Genomic DNA, 18,126 nt, shown 5'->3' on the forward strand with positions numbered 1-18,126 from the left:
GGTGTTTCACCATGTTGACCAGGATGGTCTCGATCTCTTGACCTCGTGATCCACCCGCCTCGGCCTCCCAAAGTGCTGGGATTACAGGCTTGAGCCACCGCGCCCGGCTAATACCACCCTCTTTAGGAACTGACTTGTTTGTCTGTTTTTCAGGGGCCTCCTGTCTGCACGTGTGTTTCAGTCTCTTGTTTCTCCTCTTTCCTGCTTTCTGTCTCTCTCCACCTGTTTCTCCTCTCTTCACACATCCTTCCACATTTCTGCATCTTCACTTCTCTCTGCACAACTGCTCCACCCCCTCTTCCTATCAGATGGCAGGTTCTTTCCTTCTAGTCTGTATACATCTTGTCCACCTCAAGCTTTCTCCTTCCTTACTCACTTTTTCTTTTGAGACAGAGTTTCGCTCTTGTTGCCCAGGCTGGAGTGCAATGGCGCAATCGTGGCTCACTGCAACCTCCACCTCCAGGGTTCAAGTGATTCTCCTGTCTCATGAGCAGCTAGGATTACAGTCATGCACCACCACGCCCAGCTAATTTTGTATTTTTAGTAGAGATGGGGTTTCTCCATGTTGGTCAGGCTGGCCTCGAACTCCTGACCTCAGGTCAACTGCCTGCCTTGGCCTCCCAAAATGCTGGAATTACAGGCATGAGCCATCGTGTCTGGCCTCCTCACTCACGTTATTTTTTTTTATATGTAAATAAAGTCCTTTATTTAATTTTATACACATTATCTAAAGCATGATTTTATTTTTCTTGATGGAATTCATCTTTCAAGGTCAAAATTAGTATGTTTACACATGAGAGCATTTTTAAAATGTTGTTACTACCTGCAAATACATTCTTCCATAATAATGCACTTTCAGTTTTCATTGGAAAGATAGCACAAGGCTTTTAAAAGTCCTTTGAATTAAGTTTATAAAGGGAGGAGAACACAAGTATGGTTAATCCCTCCCAATTCCCACTTCCAACAAAGTCTCAAGAAATCCTCCTGCTTCAAAACATAAAGACAATCTCACAGGATTTTTATTTGATCATAATGTCAACAAGAAAACTGTATTCCTATTATTTTTGATACTAACAGTTTTAGTGAATTTGTTTTCACTTTCTGTCAAAAAACACATAGCATATGTTGATATTGATTCTCAAACCCATTTAGATCCAGTAGGGTCATTAGAATAATACAGCCTTCTGATTTTAAAAGCAACTGATTGCTTGTAAAAAATGATACTATCAGACATTTCATCAGAAAAAGAAAAATGAGAACATGCCTTTCAAGTTTGATATCATTTAACTTACAAGATGGTGTGAAAATAGGTTGGTTATAATTTTAAAAAACTAAAACCTACTTCAACTAATGAAAAAAATCACACTGAAGAATCAAATATCTTCCAACTTAGCTAGTATTACTGTCCAAATAAATGTCTTCCATTGCCCTGCACATTAGAATTAGAAATTCACTATATATTAAGGCATATTTTAATTAATATGTTCCATAATTGCACAATTATATTGGTCAGTATTCCTATTTCCTCACTTCTGCCCTCATCCCACCCTTTCTTCTAGGGCTCAAAGTATTAAGTCATGGTTTTGGTGGCTATTGTAGATTTGAGCTGGCATAACAGTGTGTTCACTAGGTTTTATGAATATAAACATTAAAATGTTACATAAAATGTACCATAATTTACTTCACATGCCAATCTAAGATGGTTTAATATCTTGACAAAAGGTGAGATGATTTAAGTACATTTTACATTTTGGGCATTTAGACCACCATATGCATAGATGTTCTGATGCTGAATTCTTGGTCTTCGGTATCTCATAGTGCTGGATGCTCTGAAGTATGACAGAAACTTGTAACGCAGACGAACCACATAGTACCAGATGTTTCTTGCAACTTGTGATCTTACAATAAAAATGCACCACATGAGGATCACAAGGATAATATTTAAACCCTAACATATATTCCGTAACTTGTTCAGATGTTTTCTGGCTGCAGGGAGGCCAGACATTTCTTCATTCAACACGTACTTCTTAGTTCCCATGCAGTAGTTCTCTATATATTCTGCCCAATGTAACTGTCGTACGTCAATATTGAAGGTCTTTTTATCTTCAGGGTTTAATTGATTAATTAATATATTGACATTGTCAATATTCCAAACCCAAGAATTACTTGTGAAATATTCAAGAAACATCATAGCTTTGTGAAGACACGTAATTGCTTTCGTCATCCTTGGGCTTCTTCCAGTCATCCTGAGGTAGATATTATACAGGAATGCTGAGGCCTCATGGCTTACAGCAATCCAGTAATGATATAAAAGGTAATTGGAGGTTAGATTTACGTTGGGCCATCTGAAGGCCTGTTCGAGAGGATTCCTCTTGAAAGTGGAAATTACATGGTATTCAACTTCACCCCAGTGGAAAGAATTAGTGCTGCCTGTTGTACGATTATACACCATGATGTTTCTTGGTCTATTAACTCCGAATACCAGGCTGCTGCAAGACTCATGTTGACAACTACGTCTACAGGAACAAGATCTGCAAGGGCACTGTTGGAGGCACGCATTGTTCGAAGAATTCCTTTCCGTGCCTTTGTTGAAGTTAAAAACAGCACTGCAATAAAGAGGACACTTGGTCCATTAAAGTTATCAATCCATCCTGGAAAAGGTTCTTTCCAACTGGCACCAACAATCAATGGCCTTATAATTGCCATATTTAGCTTTGCTCCTTGTTGTACAGCATATTCTGCCAGTGCTTTTGTGTATACAGTATGTAGGCATTAGGTCTGTCTCCTATCAATTTTGGCATGATATCATTTACTAGGCCATCATCCATCCACTCTAAAGAATCAGTCAGCTTCTTGGGATCCACAGGTGGTGGGTAGACTACTTCATCAATCTGCTTTCGATTACAGTAGGCATATGCTGTTGATACATGCATGAACACTTCCAGATTCTTCATTTGTTGTGCAAGGAGAATAAGCTGTCGCGTTGCAATCACATTTAACTGAACAGCATCTCTTTAAGTTTTCATAAAACTTTACTGTAGCTGTACAGTAGAATATAATATTGGTAGAATCTATGATCACCTCTTTATCTTCTTCATTGAGAGCTATTTTAGGTTGGGTGAGTTCACTGTTGATTGCTATAATTTTCTCTCTCAAATCTGGATTTTCATCACTCAATCTGTCAAAGAGCTTACCACTAAGGATTTCTTCTACTCTCTTTTGTGGTGTCTGTCTAGCTTTCTGCCTCACCAAAACATACACTGAATTCACCTTAGGACAAGATCTCAGCGACTTTTCCAGAAGCACCTTCTATAGAAAACCAGTAGCTCCTGTGAGGAGGACATTCTTGCCTTCATAGTATTCTGGGATTGAAACCATTTTGATCCTAGACGTAGAGGCTCAAGCCTTGCTCTCCCGCTGGCCGTCCAGCTATGGCTGCGACGCCACCGCTGTCGTGCTTTCCTCATTCGCTTTTCCACCGCCCCCGACCAGCTGCTCCTCACTCACTTTAAATTTCCTGTGTACCCAGCAGTGGTTGGAATGCTCTTTTCATCCTCTCAACTTGCTTATCTCGCATTCATTTTGGCTTCTTTTAGCTTCAACTCCCACTGCTAATTGCCTGATTATTTTCTTGTTTCCCAGTTCAAATACCTTAGAGAGAGAATCTGATTAACCCTGTTCATTTTTTCATCAGAGATCTCTAACAGGAGAGTGCCCTCATGTACCCACACTGGTTTAGTCAGCTGTGACTAGGAATGTGGGGTCTCACAGTATAAAGAACTTGACTGCATAGGGCTGTTCCCTGATCTGGGGATGAAAGTGGGGGCAGTTAGCATGAGAAACCCCGTGATTGGCATGCTTAGTGGTTGGAGGCATTAGTGTATTGACCAAGGATCCCGTGCCATTTTGAACTTCATGCCCATATTTTTTGACAGTTGAGTATCCAAAATTTTAAAGACCCCATAAGCTTTACCCCATGAGCTTTTCCTAACTAGACGTGGAGATATGTATGAGAAATATGCTCTATATAATGTCTAGAGCAGTGTTTCTGTTGTCATATAAATTAATGGAATTTTTAAAAACAGAGGTCATTGTCTTGGAAGATACTGGTACCTTCAGTCAGGGTGTCCTGCTGACGTATGGTACCCTATTTGCCTTCTCATTATCAAAAAACAGAAGAAATTTGCTTTCTTATTAGCATTACATAAATATTCATATGGATGACTGTTTTTTGTTAAAGTTTGTAGTAGCTCTTTAGACTGTAAATACTGCAAATGAGGCTGGGTGTGGTGACTCACACCAGTGATCCCAGCACTTTGGAAGGCCGAGGCAGGCATCAGGGGGTCAAGACCACGCTGGCTAACATGGTGAAACTCCATCTCTACTAAAAATGCAAAAAATTAGCCAGGCATGGTGGTACATGCCTATAGTCCCAGCTACTCAGGATTTGAAACCCAGAAAAGTGAGTCATAGACTCCATGGCTACCAAAGGTAATCAGGGCAGTCACAAAAGGTCAACCTTTAACTAATTCTGAGCCACATGAACTTCAGCACCACAGTCCTTTAGGAGAAGTACTTTGTTATGCTGAAAGCATTGCCCAGCGTAGTTCAGTAACCTGGAGGGCATCAACTCTGAAAAGTTGTTAAATGCCAGTTAAGGCATTCCTATGTCCCATGTTGTTAGCACTCTGTGATAACTTAAGAAGCCAAAAGTACATAGTGCAGTTTTGAAAATATACATTGTCAAAAAAATCACAAAGATTACTACATCGATCAGCTATTTAAAATATTTATATACCTAGATTTATTGTTCACCAAGAATCCCATGTAGCTGAGGTTTTCCTGTTGTTTTTATTTGCTTTCTGTGTGTGTAAATCATGCGTCTCCCATGAGGTTGTTGTTGAAAGCTATAGACTATCTCAAATTATGTTGGTATCATCTTAGTGTTTTATATAAACATTGTTTCTTGACTACATTCTTGTTACAATGATTCAGTAATGACTGCTTTTTTTCTTTTTCATTTCAGCATGTCTTCAAATTGGAGCAAGAAGAATATATGAAGGAACAGATTCCCTGGACACTCATAGATTTTTATGATAATCAGCCTTGTATTAATCTTATAGAATCTAAACTAGGCATTCTAGATTTGCTGGATGAGGAATGCAAGGTAAGTATGATTTCCTGGGGTACTTGATTTATTAAAATAGATGTATCAAGGTCAGAAGATAAGTGGGCTCAAGCAGAGATTCATTAGTATGTCATGGAATGCCTTTGTGGTGACAAGTAGGGGTTATACTTTCATTCCAAAGGGACACTAGACCCCAATGGTTCTAATTACGAGTGAAACTAGGTGAATTTCCCTCCTCTTTTCAGCTGATTCTAAATTACTTGAAAATTTGACACTAGATACTACCAATTTTAGCCACTTTTCTTCTTCATTTGTTTATATTTAGTACTTTTTGTTCAGTGATAGAATTTATTTAAAGAAATGCAAGAAACTGTGCAGAAGATATTTTGAATAATAGTTCTAAATAGTTTTAATTTTTAAACTAATTGGTTATTACTGACATATTTGATAGGGATGGAGTTGTATCTTTAATATTTGAAGGTGCAGCAAGTTGGAAAAAAGCATTAGATCCCCAGCTTCACCACTAAGTGATCTTAGGCAAACCTATTCTTTCTCTTAATTTCTCTTTAGTTTATCTTCAGCAAGTTACAGTTTACCACAGGTTGACTCTCCTAACCATCCAGACTTCCTGCAACATTAGGATGCATGTGATGAAAGGGTTCTCAGCCTCACTTGAGATTTTTTAAAATGCAGAGCAAAGCAAAAATGGTACACCGCTCTTTACTCATCTAGGAGGCACGTTTAAACTTGATAACTTTCATTTGATAATACTAAATGAATATTGCATATATACTTTTGATGAAGAACATGAATTCATTCAGTGTACTTTATAGGATATTTGTCAACATTTGTCATAATTGTAACTACATACCCTTGACCCAGGAATGGAACTGCTGAGAGTTCCACCTTTGATTATACTTGCAAAAGTGTCCAAGGATATACACATAAGAAGAAAACTGTGGCAATTGTCATAATAATAACAAAAAAATCAGTAACAACCTAGAAGTCATAAATAATGCAGAGAATGCTATTGTTGAGAAGCTGAAAAAAATTCAAGGATTGTGTAGAATTATCCCATTCACATACATGCCTTCAAAGAGAGTTAAGAAGTCTGGGCATGGTGGGCTCACACCTGTGATCCCAGCAGTTTGAGACATTGAGGTGGATGGATCATTTGAGCTCAGCAGTTCAAGACCAGCTGGGGCAACATGGTGAAACCCCATCTACAAAAAATTAAAATTAGCTGGGCATGGTGGTGTGTGCCTGTTGTTGCAACTACTCGGGAGGCTCAGCCAGGATAATCACTTGACCCTGGGTGGCAGAGGTTGCAGTGAACCAAGATTGTGCCATTGCACTTCAGCCTGGGTGAAAAGAGTAAAACCTTGTCTCCAAAAAAAAAAAAAAAGAAAGAGAGAGGAAGAAATAATGTAGGAAGTGGCAAGAGGAGACTACTCTCCATTTTATATCTTTCTGAATTATAGAAATATTTCACTATGTCCAGATGTTACCTTTATTTGGCAGATTAATTTTTAATTTTTGTGGGTACCTAGTTGCTGTATATGTTTATGGGGGTACATAGATGTTTTGGTACAGGAATGCAATGTGTAATAATCACATCATGGAAAATTGGGTATCCATCCCCTCAGGCATTTATCTTTTGTGTTACAAACAATCAAATTATATTCCTAGCTATTCTTAAATGTACAGTTAGATTATTATCAAATACTAGGGCTCATTCATTCTTTCTAATTTTTTTTGTACCTATTAACCATCCCCCATCTTCCCTCCCCACAACCTCCTGCTACCCTTCCCAGCCTCTGGTAACCACCTTTCTATTCTCTTATCTTCATGGGTTCAATTGTTTTAATTTTTAGATCCCACAAATAAATGAGAACATGAGATGTTTGTCTTTTTGTTTAACAGAATTTTTAAAACATACGTAATAGCCCTGATATTTCAACTTAAACCTGGGAGGCTGTTACTGTTGTTGAGATAGAGTTTTGCTCTTATTGCCCAGGCTGGAATGCAGTGGTGCGACCTCAGCTCACTGCTACATCCGTCTGCCTCCTGGATTCAAGGATTCTCCTACATCAGCCTCCTGAGTAGCTGGGATTACAGGCGCCTGCCACCACACCCAGCTAATTTTTTGTATTTTTAGTAGAGATGGGGTTTCACTGTTCTGGTCAGGCTGGTCTTGAAGTCTTCAACTCCTGACCTCAGGTAATCCACCCGCCTCTGCCTCCCGAAGTGCTGGGATTACAGGCGTGAGCCACCATGCCTGGCTGGCTTTTGTTGTTTTTTAAAAAAAAAAAAAAAACAAAATAAAACATTTATTTGATGATTCTTCATATAGGCAGGTTGAGCTGCCCCAAGATTAGGCTGGGTTGCCCACAAGAAGGTCTCAGTCATACTCTTCATTAGTAATTGGTTGTTGGCCTCTAACAATGAAATATGGAAGGAATGAGCTCCTAAATTGAATTGTAAAAGTTCTTAGGTAAAGCCAAAAAAAAAAAAAAAAAAAAAGATCTTTTGACAGCTGATGCATTAGAAGCATCACAGGATTTACCTTGTTTTCTTTCTTCCTTTTCCTCCTGGATATAGATGCCTAAAGGCACAGATGATACCTGGGCCCAAAAATTGTACAACACACATTTGAACAAATGTACACTCTTTGAAAAGCCTCGTCTATCAAACAAAGCTTTCATCATCCAACATTTTGCTGACAAAGTAAGAAAGCTTTATATCATTTTTTCTTTTGGAATACTTAAATGTGGAAAAAAAATCAATAGGAGGTATCTTTTTTTTTCTTTTGCTGATGTTTGCATTCTTTAGGCCTCAAGAGACAGCAGTCTTTAGTGTTGACATGTTGGTTTTCTTTTCCTTTAATCTAAATTGAGTTATTTGTGAAATAAGTATGAGTCTATAATTCTGAGATCCAGGAAACTCTACAAACTAAGTGTTTTTTTTTTAATATAAACCATTTAGCTGAACCTGATCTCTGATCTGAATTAACATGAGATTATTTATAGTCTGTCTTTATCCCAGTTAGGCTGGATATTTACATATTTTACTGTAGAAATATGAATATGTTTTGTTATAGATTACTGCCTTCCATTCTGGGGGAAATATTTTTTAAAATGGTGTATGTACTTGCTACATCTCTAAATGCCTGAAAAATTTCTGAGTCCTAAAGCTTAGCTGATCTCAAGGGTTTCAGAATAGCAACTGTGGACTTGTGTCACCCCTCTGTGATTGATTCATGGGGTCCTTTCTGATAAGGCATACAGTCTTACTGCTTCACAAGTTCTGTAGCATGCTAAGCAAATCGCAAGCAATGAGAATAATTTATATTTCAAGGAGATGTGGTATAGGCTTTGGGGTAAGCTTTGCAGGGTCCTCTTCAGGGATTGAGGACTTTCTAAGTCTGCCTTAATCCCATCTGGAAGCCTTGAGATGACCCTAGGGCTACCTAAAGGTTGTGTGATGCAAGCTTTGAGCCCCTTGACTGGCAGACAACTGAAGTTGCTGGAGTTTGGGAAAAGAAATAGTCCATTCTCAAGTAGTCTTACTTTACCAAATCAAACAATATTTCCCCAGCCTTCACCTTCATCCATCACCAGCTCTTCACCTCTGTCCACATCAGACACTCATTTGTTCCTTCTGATTCTCTGTCCTGCTGTGATTTCTCTTCTAAGAGAAAAATGCCCCTGCTTGATGATGACCTAGGTTGGAAGGAGATACAAGGAGTCATCCTTGGAAGATCTCTCTTTGGCCAGCATGAGAGAAGAAGATCTGCTTATGAATCTGCTTACCCACTAACTGAGAGAATCTTTTAGATCGCAATTACTCAGCACTACCACTGTTCCCTAGGAAAAACAATATTTGAGGAGTTTTACTCTAGAGTTAACATACTTCTTACCAGGAATGGCCCTGGTTTCTTAGAAAAGATTGATAGTACCAGTTTGCTGAGAGCTGACCATATCATATCTATTCAAAAGTTTTATCAGTTAAGGAGATTTTTCCATGTGTTTTCAGGTGGAATACCAGTGTGAAGGATTTCTCGAAAAGAATAAAGACACCGTTTTTGAAGAACAAATTAAAGTTCTTAAATCAAGCAAGGTAACTATGGATAGGCTTACTCTAATGCATGTTGTATTCACAGCATTAGCTTTTTAAAAATAAAAAATGATTTTTTAACAAAAATTAGTTTCAGTTTTTAATTTATCAAATATATAGTACTTAGTATGTTAGTCAAAGTAATTTAGCTGCATGTCAGTTCCTGCTCTAAATGTATTAAAAATGCTAGTTCATCTAATGACTCTTATTTTATGGATAAGGCACCTGAGACACAGAGACTTCATGGCTAGTGAGTTTTCAAGCCAAATTAAAATCCAGGCTGTCTTGCTGAGTCTGTGCTTTTAACCCCTATACAATGTTTCTTTCAGTTTGATGTGAAATTACTGCCTTCACAGTGGTTCTAAGCTCTCTTGTGCCTTGGTGAGAGGCCATGAGAGAAAACAGCCTTTCTGCCATGTCAGTTTGAAGGGAGGTACTAGAAACATGACCTTACACACTCCATCTAGATGGAGACTGATCTCTGGATCATACTGAGTGCAGTTCCAGGTGTGGCCCCAAAGCACTTTGAAATTATTTTTCTTAGGCATAGATACTAGAGACACTGCTTTCCAGAGGGAAAATAATATTCCAGATGGTAAGAGTTGTGATGGCTACACTGTACTGATGATTAGGTTGATCCCTGCCTCTGTCCCTTGACCCTCTTCTGGGAAGAATGGCGAGGGGAGCATGTCTTATGTTCATCTCGCAGAGAGCAGAGTGGGAAGCCGGTTAGTTGGGTCAACAAAATGGATATTCAGGCATTCAACTAAAAATTAAAAATTTTCATATGAATTCTTCTAGATTACTAACTGGCAGCCTTTGTTTTTCTAGTTTATTCTCAAGAATCCTTATAACTTCAGTGGAATAGTATATGAATTTTTTTTTTTTTTGAGACAGAGTTGTACTCTCTTGCCCAGGCGGGAGTGCAGTGGCGCAATCTCAGCTCACCCCAACCTCTACCTCCTAGGTTCAAGCAATTCTCTTGCCTCAGCCTCCTGAGTAGCTGGGATCACAGGCATGTGCCACAATGCCTAGCTAATTTTGTATTTTTAGAAGAGACAGGACTGTTGTTTTTAGAATAAAAACATTTCCTATCAGTAATATTTTTAATATAAAGATCATGAAGACCAAATCCCAGTTTTTGCCTTCAGAAAATAGTAAATTGAGACCAGGTGCAGTAGCTCATCCTGTAATCACACTTTGGGAGGCTGAGGCAGGAAATTGCTTGAGCCCAGGAGTTTAAGACCAGCCTCAGCAATATGACAAAACCCCACCTTTACAAAAAAATACAAAAATTAGCTGGGCTTGGTGGCACATGGCTGTAGTTTCAGTTACTTGGGAAGCTGAGTGGGAGGATCACTTGAGCCTGCGAGGTTGAGGCTGCAGTGAGCCACAATTGTGCCTGGGAGACAGCGAGACTCTGTTTCAAAAAATATATGAGTTAAAGTGTCTAACAGGCACTGGACATTAATTGTTTATAGTTTACAGGATTGATATGTAAGAGAAAAATTCCATAGTGCCAATCTCTAAGTATTATTTAAAGATCTTTATTGGTTTGATTTATAAATAATGATAAAAACCATGAAATTCTAGTTTTATTGCTTTGTTAAAGTAGTTTAGCTGAAACAGAACAGAACATTTAGATGAAAACAGAACAGGTTTTCATCTGATTCTTGTTTTTGTTTTGAGATAGGGTCTCACTGTCACCCAGGCTGGAGTGCAGTGATGTGATGATCACAGGGCTCACTGCAGCCNACTGTCACCCAGGCTGGAGTGCAGTGATGTGATGATCACAGGGCTCACTGCAGCCCTGACCTCCCTGACTCTGGTGATCCTTCCACCTCACCTTCTCAAGTAGCTAGGACTACAGGCACCCATCACCATGCCTGGCTAAATTTTCTCAAAATGGGATTTTACCATGTTGTCCAGGCTGGTCTTGAACTTCCGGTCTCAAGGGATCCCTGTACCTCAGCCTCCCAAAGTACTGGGATTACAGGTGTGAGCCACTGCACCTGGCCAGGTTCTGATTCTTGAGGTACCCTTAATCAGTTGTCTTTATTCTACTTAGTTTTCTAATTGGCTATTAAGTCCTTAGTCATCACAAGGTGGGTTTGCATTCTGACAAATCTTTTGTAGTGACTGCCAGTCTGTGTAACATTATTGCAGTCGAAATGGGGACAGTGTGTGATTTATCTAACATAGCTTGGAGGCTTCCTTTGCTTCTGGTTTTTGCTGAAACACAATCTAGGAGTATGAACTTCATGATATCACTGCACCTGATAGAAGCCAGTATTATACAGTGTAAATGTGTTCTCTTGGAAGTACTAATTTTAGAAGATTAATATTTGTGTTATGTGTTTTGAGTAGAACTGTTTTTGTGGTAATACAGTGTGGAGTATGTTTGTGTATGTATGTGTTTTGTCTTTTTTTTTCCCTGCAGCCTTTAGCCAAACTTGCAACTTGAAAAGGAATTATAAACTTATCAGAAGGTGTCTTATTTGATATTTTTCCACCATAATGAAATCTGTTGCCACATCTAATATCAGGAAGCATATAAATAAATTTCAACTTGACAAAATACCACTAAATGTCAGTTCTACCAAATACCATAAAATGAGTTTTAACCCTCTACTTTCTGTATAGCTTATTAATAAAGGAAAGCACAGTTCACCTACTGAGTTTATGCCTCCAATCTCTCATCTGTAAAGTAGAATCATAATAGCATCTAATTTATGGAATTGTTATGAAGAGTAAATAGATTGTATTAAGGTTATTAGATAAATAATTGTAGTTGCAAATACAGCTTGACTAATTACTGGTTTCATTTAAATGGAATGTGGCACTGTTGTAAAGCTATGTACATACATCAAGATCTTCCTTTGGATTCGTTTGAAGTCTCTTTTTAAACTTTTTTTCTATAATCCAAATTATCTTCCAAAAATTATTATTCATAATTTAAAAAATAATGTTGTAGAACTTGTTCATGACATTTTCACTGAGATTTTTAGTGATTGTTTTTGAGTTTGTGCTCAGCACTTGAGTTAGTAGGTAGACAAATAAAGCAGGTGAGTAAACACTTCATAAATAACTTGCAAACCTGGACTAGTGTTGTTCTCTATGTGATGCTAAAACAGTTTGTGGAACTGAAGTAATAAGACTTCAGTTACTATTTTTCTCATAAAATAATTATAGTTAAAACCCATTAATATGTTTAAATTTGTCATTTCCTGTGGATTAGGTTTTCAAGTCTGGGTACGGTCGTTTTGACTTTGCTTTCTCCCAAACATGGTTGTAGAATTATTGCATTTTTGTATTTTTTTTTTTTTTTTTAATAGCACGTACCTCACCTTCCTCTCATATTCTGGGCTCTTAGCACAGATACTGACTCTTTCTGGAGTGTGACTCTGACAGTGGTTACTTAAGGAAGGGAGTCGCTATTGCAACTTTCTTTAATATTTCTTCTGTGAAGGTTTACGTTCAAGTTTGATTTAGAATGTAATTTCCTTATACTGTTTCTGACCCAGTTTAAGATGCTACCAGAACTATTTCAAGATGATGAGAAGGCCATCAGTCCAACCTCAGCCACCTCTTCAGGGCGCACGCTCCTCACACGTGCTCCTGCAAAGCCCACCAAAGGCAGACCAGGCCAGATGGCCAAAGAGCACAAGAAAACAGTGGGGCATCAGGTGAGTTTAGGGAGCTGCTGCCACCATGCTCCTTCCTTTCTGGCTTATCTGAAACCTTAGATCTTCCGTCTTCAGCCCCCCAGGTAAGATCGTCAGTTGAAGGGAGCCTAGAGCTTTCACTGTGAGATCATACACCACCATCCACTCAAACTCTTCTCTACCCAGTTTTAGACCTGTGACTCTGCATAAGCCTTTCCCAGAATAATTTATCCACTGCTTAATGCTTCTAGCGCATAGCATCTCTCTTAGACCACTTCATCCTTGCTTAGTTTTCTGTTTGTTTTGTCTCTGTATTTGTACGGTGCCTCAGTCAGCTCCTTCAGAACAGTGCCCTTGCCTTTCTTTGATGTCTTATGTTCTCTGTGAGTAGAAAATATTACATACATGCTTAGTGCCTGAACAGGGGTTTAGGGCTTGGAATGGAGGCTGAGCACTCCTCAGCTTGTTTTCCTGTGCATGGGACCCTGTACCTGGTGTAGACAGGAACAGGGCCTGACCCAGGTCCACAGCCTCCAGTCTTGATATTAGGTCCCTAATTTAAACCTCTCTCTGCCTATCCTTTCTCATTCTCCCACTCATTACCTATACTCTTCTAAGTCATCTACTATGTTTTCCAGTATCGAGCAAAATTCCCACTTTATATGATTAAATGGCCTTGAAGCAAGGTTATATTGTTAGTTACATATGACTGAGCTCATAACAGGTTTCTGTAGCTTCCTTTGAGGAAAAGGAGTGGGAGTATAGGAATTTATATTTAGTAGAGTAAGCATGAAAATGGTAGAATTTAGGCATATTTTAACCAAAAGCCCTAGCATTCTTGTTTTGTGGCTGCTCCCCTTCTAAAGATGGGTCAAGTTTATAAGTGGCAAAATTATCTCCATTAGTGTTATAGGAAGATAATTTTCCATTGTTTTACATCATGTTTGACTTTGGACAAAACCTTGAAACCCCTTTCTCTCCTTTTTCATGCAGTTCAGAAACTCCCTGCACTTGCTTATGGAGACACTCAATGCCACTACCCCTCACTATGTGCGCTGTATCAAGCCTAATGACTTCAAGTTCCCATTCACGTAAGTATTTCTATACTACCGAATGAAAAAGTGCATATGTCATAAGAAGTGCCAAACCAACCAAAGAAACCAATATTTTTCTTACATTTTTATAAGGAAAAAATATTGGGGTAAGTCTTCATGTCTTGTAGAGGGAAGCCACTAGTCAGTAGATTTTTTTTTTTTTCCAGTTTTTCTCCCTTTTGAGAATGTGAGAATAAATTAGCAGTTAGCCTTCTGAAGATTTGAAAAGTTGAGGTCAGCCAACCATTCTGGTTCTGTTTTCTGTTTGAATTTGCTTCATTTGATCTCTCTGGGATTTTTGTTGATTTGGGCGTGTGGTGGAATCAGCACTGGCTGGGACAAGGCTGTTTGGCAAATGCTTACCTGCTGCTTCTCCACTGTTGAAACCATCAGAGGGTGTCTGTTTTGACCAGCACCTTCTCCTGCTTCAGATACCATGCATGACGGGAGAATCAGTCTTTCTGGAGATTTTTTTACAAAAAGAAATATTTTTCTAATTTTAAAAGTAATACATGTACATTATAAGGACAGTTTTCAGGAAATACAGAATAGGATAAAAATAAATGAAAAAGCATCCATCATACCCAGAGAGATACCTGGTATTGACGGGTATACATGTTCTTGATTAACCATCATCCCTTCCTTCCATGCTCTGTGTGTGTGTTTATGTGTGTGTGTGTGTGTGTGTGTGAGAGAGAGAGAGAGAGAGAAGGAGGGGGCTTGTGCGATGATTGCTGTTTAATCTTTACTTTTAACTTAAGATTGTGAACGCTTTCCCTGTTGGTAAATAAAAATTCACATACTCATTATAATGGCTGCAGAGTATCCAATTGTATAGACATAGTATCATTTATTTAAATTAGTTCCTACTGATGGCCATTTAGGTTGTTCCAACAATTCTATAATAAACGTCCTGTGCCAAATATTTTTGTGTATTTGTCTGATTATCTCATTGGGGTGATGTGATTCTAGATGTGGAATTTATAAGTCAAAGACCAGGCACACTTACAAAGGTTGTAATAGCTCCCACCACCCACCCTCCATGATGTATGAGTGCCCTTTTCCCTACCCTCTTGCCAGTTCTACTCTCCGAAGATTCTGCCTTAGAATTACCTTTTATCACCAACCCCATCTTCCACCACCATCAGAACATCTGAGAAGATAGGACAGGGGAGGCCTGGATGGATTGCTCAGAGCTTAACTATAAGAGTCACAGGAGCGATCATTTGGCTGAAGGGAAAACTTTCTACTTCCTCTTCAGTGCGAGTTTAACTTGAAGATGCCATTTGCCTAGAGTGAAATAAATAAAAAATGTAATACAGAACAAAAATCTTGTTCATTGATGTGGACACTATCAATGTTTAGAACAGTGGTAATTTTTTTAAAAATATAACTAAATGAGAATATTTTATTTGTGCTTCCTGTTGCAGAAATCTCAAGGATTGGCCAGTCTTTATTCCAGGGGAGCTCTGTATACTGAGCTAATGAATTCTGAGAGCTTCTGATCAGGCCATGCCATGAAATGAGTATGGGCAAAGTGCAAAGGAGTGTTGTGTTGTTTTAAATATGCTCAGTGGACTTTCTTTTTGTTGTTTTTGAGACAAAATCTCACTCCATTGCACAGGCTGGAGTGCAGTGGCATGATCTTGGTTCACTGAAACTGCCACCTCCTGGGTTCAAGTGATTCTCCTGCCTCAGCCTCCCTAGTAGCTGGGATTACAGGTGTGTGCCACCATGCCTGACTAATTTTTGTATTTTTAGTAGGGATGAGGTTTCACCATGTTGGCCAGGCTGGTCTCAAACTCCTGACCTCAGGTGATCCACCCTCCTGGGCCTCCCAAAATGCTGGTATTACAGGCATGAGCCACTGTGCCCAGCAGACTTTCTTATGAGTTTGTGGTATGAGCTGCAGGTAATGTTTACAGCTCTTTATTTTTACTGCTTGTCGCCTCCTCCCCATTCTCTCATAGTTTTCCATTTTGATCACTGCACCACCTTCTGAATGCTTTCTTTTCTGATTTATCCATTTTACTCTTACAAAAGAATTTACACCCTGACTGAGGAGAGTAATTTGTGGCCAAGCAAGGTTCTTTGTGAATTAATGGCTTTGATTTTTTATGTGTAGGTTTGATGAGAAGAGGGCAGTGCAGCAGCTGAGAGCATGCGGTGTCCTGGAAACTATCCGAATCAGTGCGGCTGGTTTCCCCTCACGGTGAGCCTGGCATTTTTCAGATGTGAGGGGTTTAATGGGAGAAGTTCCTAGTTCTTTAAGTAAACTCAGATGGTTTTCTTTTTATAGATGGACTTACCAAGAATTTTTCAGCCGCTACCGTGTCCTAATGAAGCAGAAAGATGTGCTGAGTGACAGAAAGCAAACATGCAAGAATGTGTTAGAGAAACTGATACTGGTGAGAAAGATTTCACTTACTGTCATCTGAGCAGAAGGCCTTGGGGTTCTGACCTTGGAAAGCCCCGGAAACTTCTATATAAAATTTTACTAATCCACATCATTTTGGGGTGGGTTGGGCGAGGGGCACGGTACTGTGTTTGAGATGCTGGAACTAGTGAGGATGATGGTCCACCATCAGGATGCAGACTTTTTAGGGCCTGGATCCACACTTGAGACACATCCTTCTTAGAGAGTTTGAGTATTATTAATAAAAATGTACCTAGTACTTCTGGAAGTCACTAGGCTAAATGCTGTGTGATTAAGGAAAAATAAGTCTTGTTCTCAAGTGATATAGTCTTGCTTGGAAAATAATGCATTTTAAAGACAAGTATAATATATAACCATAGTGTCTGTATCAAATGCTGAATGAGTGGAACGAAAAATCAGGGAAGGCAAAGCGACATCCGGCTATGGGAAGGAGGGATTTTATGAAAGAGGTATGTTTTGAGTCAGGCCATGAGAATGGGTAAGACTGTGTAAAAATGGAAGGAAAATAATATAAGAGGGAGCAAGAAGCAGGGTAAGTGTAGGATTTGCTCATAAAACAGTTTTTTGCAGTGTGAGATTTGTGTATGGGACAGTAGCAAAATGGTTGGGAAATGTAGGTTGGTGTTACAGAGAGTTTTGCAGTCCAGGCTAAAGAGTTCTCAAACTTTACTGTGACCTGGAATGCTTATTAAAATACAGATTGCTAGGCCTCATCATTAGAATTTCTGATTCAGTAGGTCTGAGGTGAGCCCAAGAATTTGCGTTTCTGGGGTGATGCCAATGCTGTCTGAGGACTACATTTTGAGAACTACTGATCTTGGTCTTAGAGAATTAAAGATTAATGAAAAATTTTAAAAAAAATTTTCATTTGTTAATGCTAGCCTAGATGGATTACCTCACTTTGAGCTAATTGATCATAATTACTAGCTGTGGACTGCTTGTAATGCCCCTTTTTTGTTAATAATATTTTTTCCTTGAAGGAGCTAAGGCTACTTCCTCAGTAATATTTTTTAAAAACTGGGGCTTTTCGAGTTTGACCCAATTCCCTTCTTACCTGGCTTCAGGGGGGAATGTAGAGCAGAAATAGGAACAGGCCTATGCCTGGTCCCCTCACCCAGGCCACTTCAGGCCTAATCAGGGCTTTGCAGGGAATTTAGGCAGAGGCTGAAAGATGGAAGCAGGGTTGGTGTGAGGTGTGAAGTGGCTCAGGGGTAAGGACCACTTTTCTAGCTAGGGTTCCTATGTAAATTTTATTGATTAAAATTGAAATAATTTTAGATTTTTTAGATATATGTGGATGTTTTTTATTTTGGGGTATCACATATGAGATATGATGAGATATCTACTTATAGGGAAAAATGATTTTCTCTGTTTTCACTTAGCATTTCAGACCACATGGCTGGGTGTGGTGGCTTATGCCCATAATCCTAGCACTTTGGGAGGCTTGGGCAGACTGTTTGAGGCCCAGAGTTTGGGCCATGCTGGCCATGCTGGCCGATATGGTGAAACCTCGTCTCCACTAAAAATACAAAAATTAGCTGGACGTGGTGGTCTGTGCCTGTAATCCCAGCTACTCAGGAGGCTGAAGCAGGAGAATCGCTTGAACCCAGAAGGCGGAGGCTGCAGTGAGCCAAGATCATACTACTGTACTCCAGCCTGGGAAGCAGAGCGAGACTCCATGTCAAA

At 39.2% G+C, this 18,126-nt stretch overlaps 1 protein-coding gene and 1 pseudogene across 5 annotated transcripts in view; one reads left to right on the top strand and one right to left on the bottom strand.

The window, feature by feature from the left end:
- The window catches only part of MYO5A (myosin VA), a 214,798-nt gene that overhangs the window by 127,676 nt on the left and 68,996 nt on the right, over positions 1-18,126 (top strand). For all 4 annotated transcript variants that reach the window (XM_017504607.2, XM_017504603.2, XM_017504608.2 and 1 more), the window contains exons 12-18: positions 5,027-5,167; positions 7,730-7,855; positions 9,164-9,247; positions 12,769-12,930; positions 13,903-14,000; positions 16,129-16,215; positions 16,303-16,411. In XM_017504607.2, coding sequence (XP_017360096.1) covers positions 5,027-5,167; positions 7,730-7,855; positions 9,164-9,247; positions 12,769-12,930; positions 13,903-14,000; positions 16,129-16,215; positions 16,303-16,411 — 807 coding nt within the window. The remainder of the gene's footprint in view (positions 1-5,026; positions 5,168-7,729; positions 7,856-9,163; positions 9,248-12,768; positions 12,931-13,902; positions 14,001-16,128; positions 16,216-16,302; positions 16,412-18,126) is intronic.
- On the bottom strand, positions 989-5,020 carry LOC108286644 (annotated as a pseudogene). The gene has a single exon (XR_001818009.2). The product of XR_001818009.2 is annotated as a fatty acyl-CoA reductase 1-like (transcript).

This window comes from Cebus imitator, unplaced genomic scaffold (assembly GCF_001604975.1).
Source record: "Cebus imitator isolate Cc_AM_T3 unplaced genomic scaffold, Cebus_imitator-1.0 Scaffold325, whole genome shotgun sequence".
Classification (NCBI taxonomy): Eukaryota; Metazoa; Chordata; class Mammalia; order Primates; family Cebidae; genus Cebus; species Cebus imitator.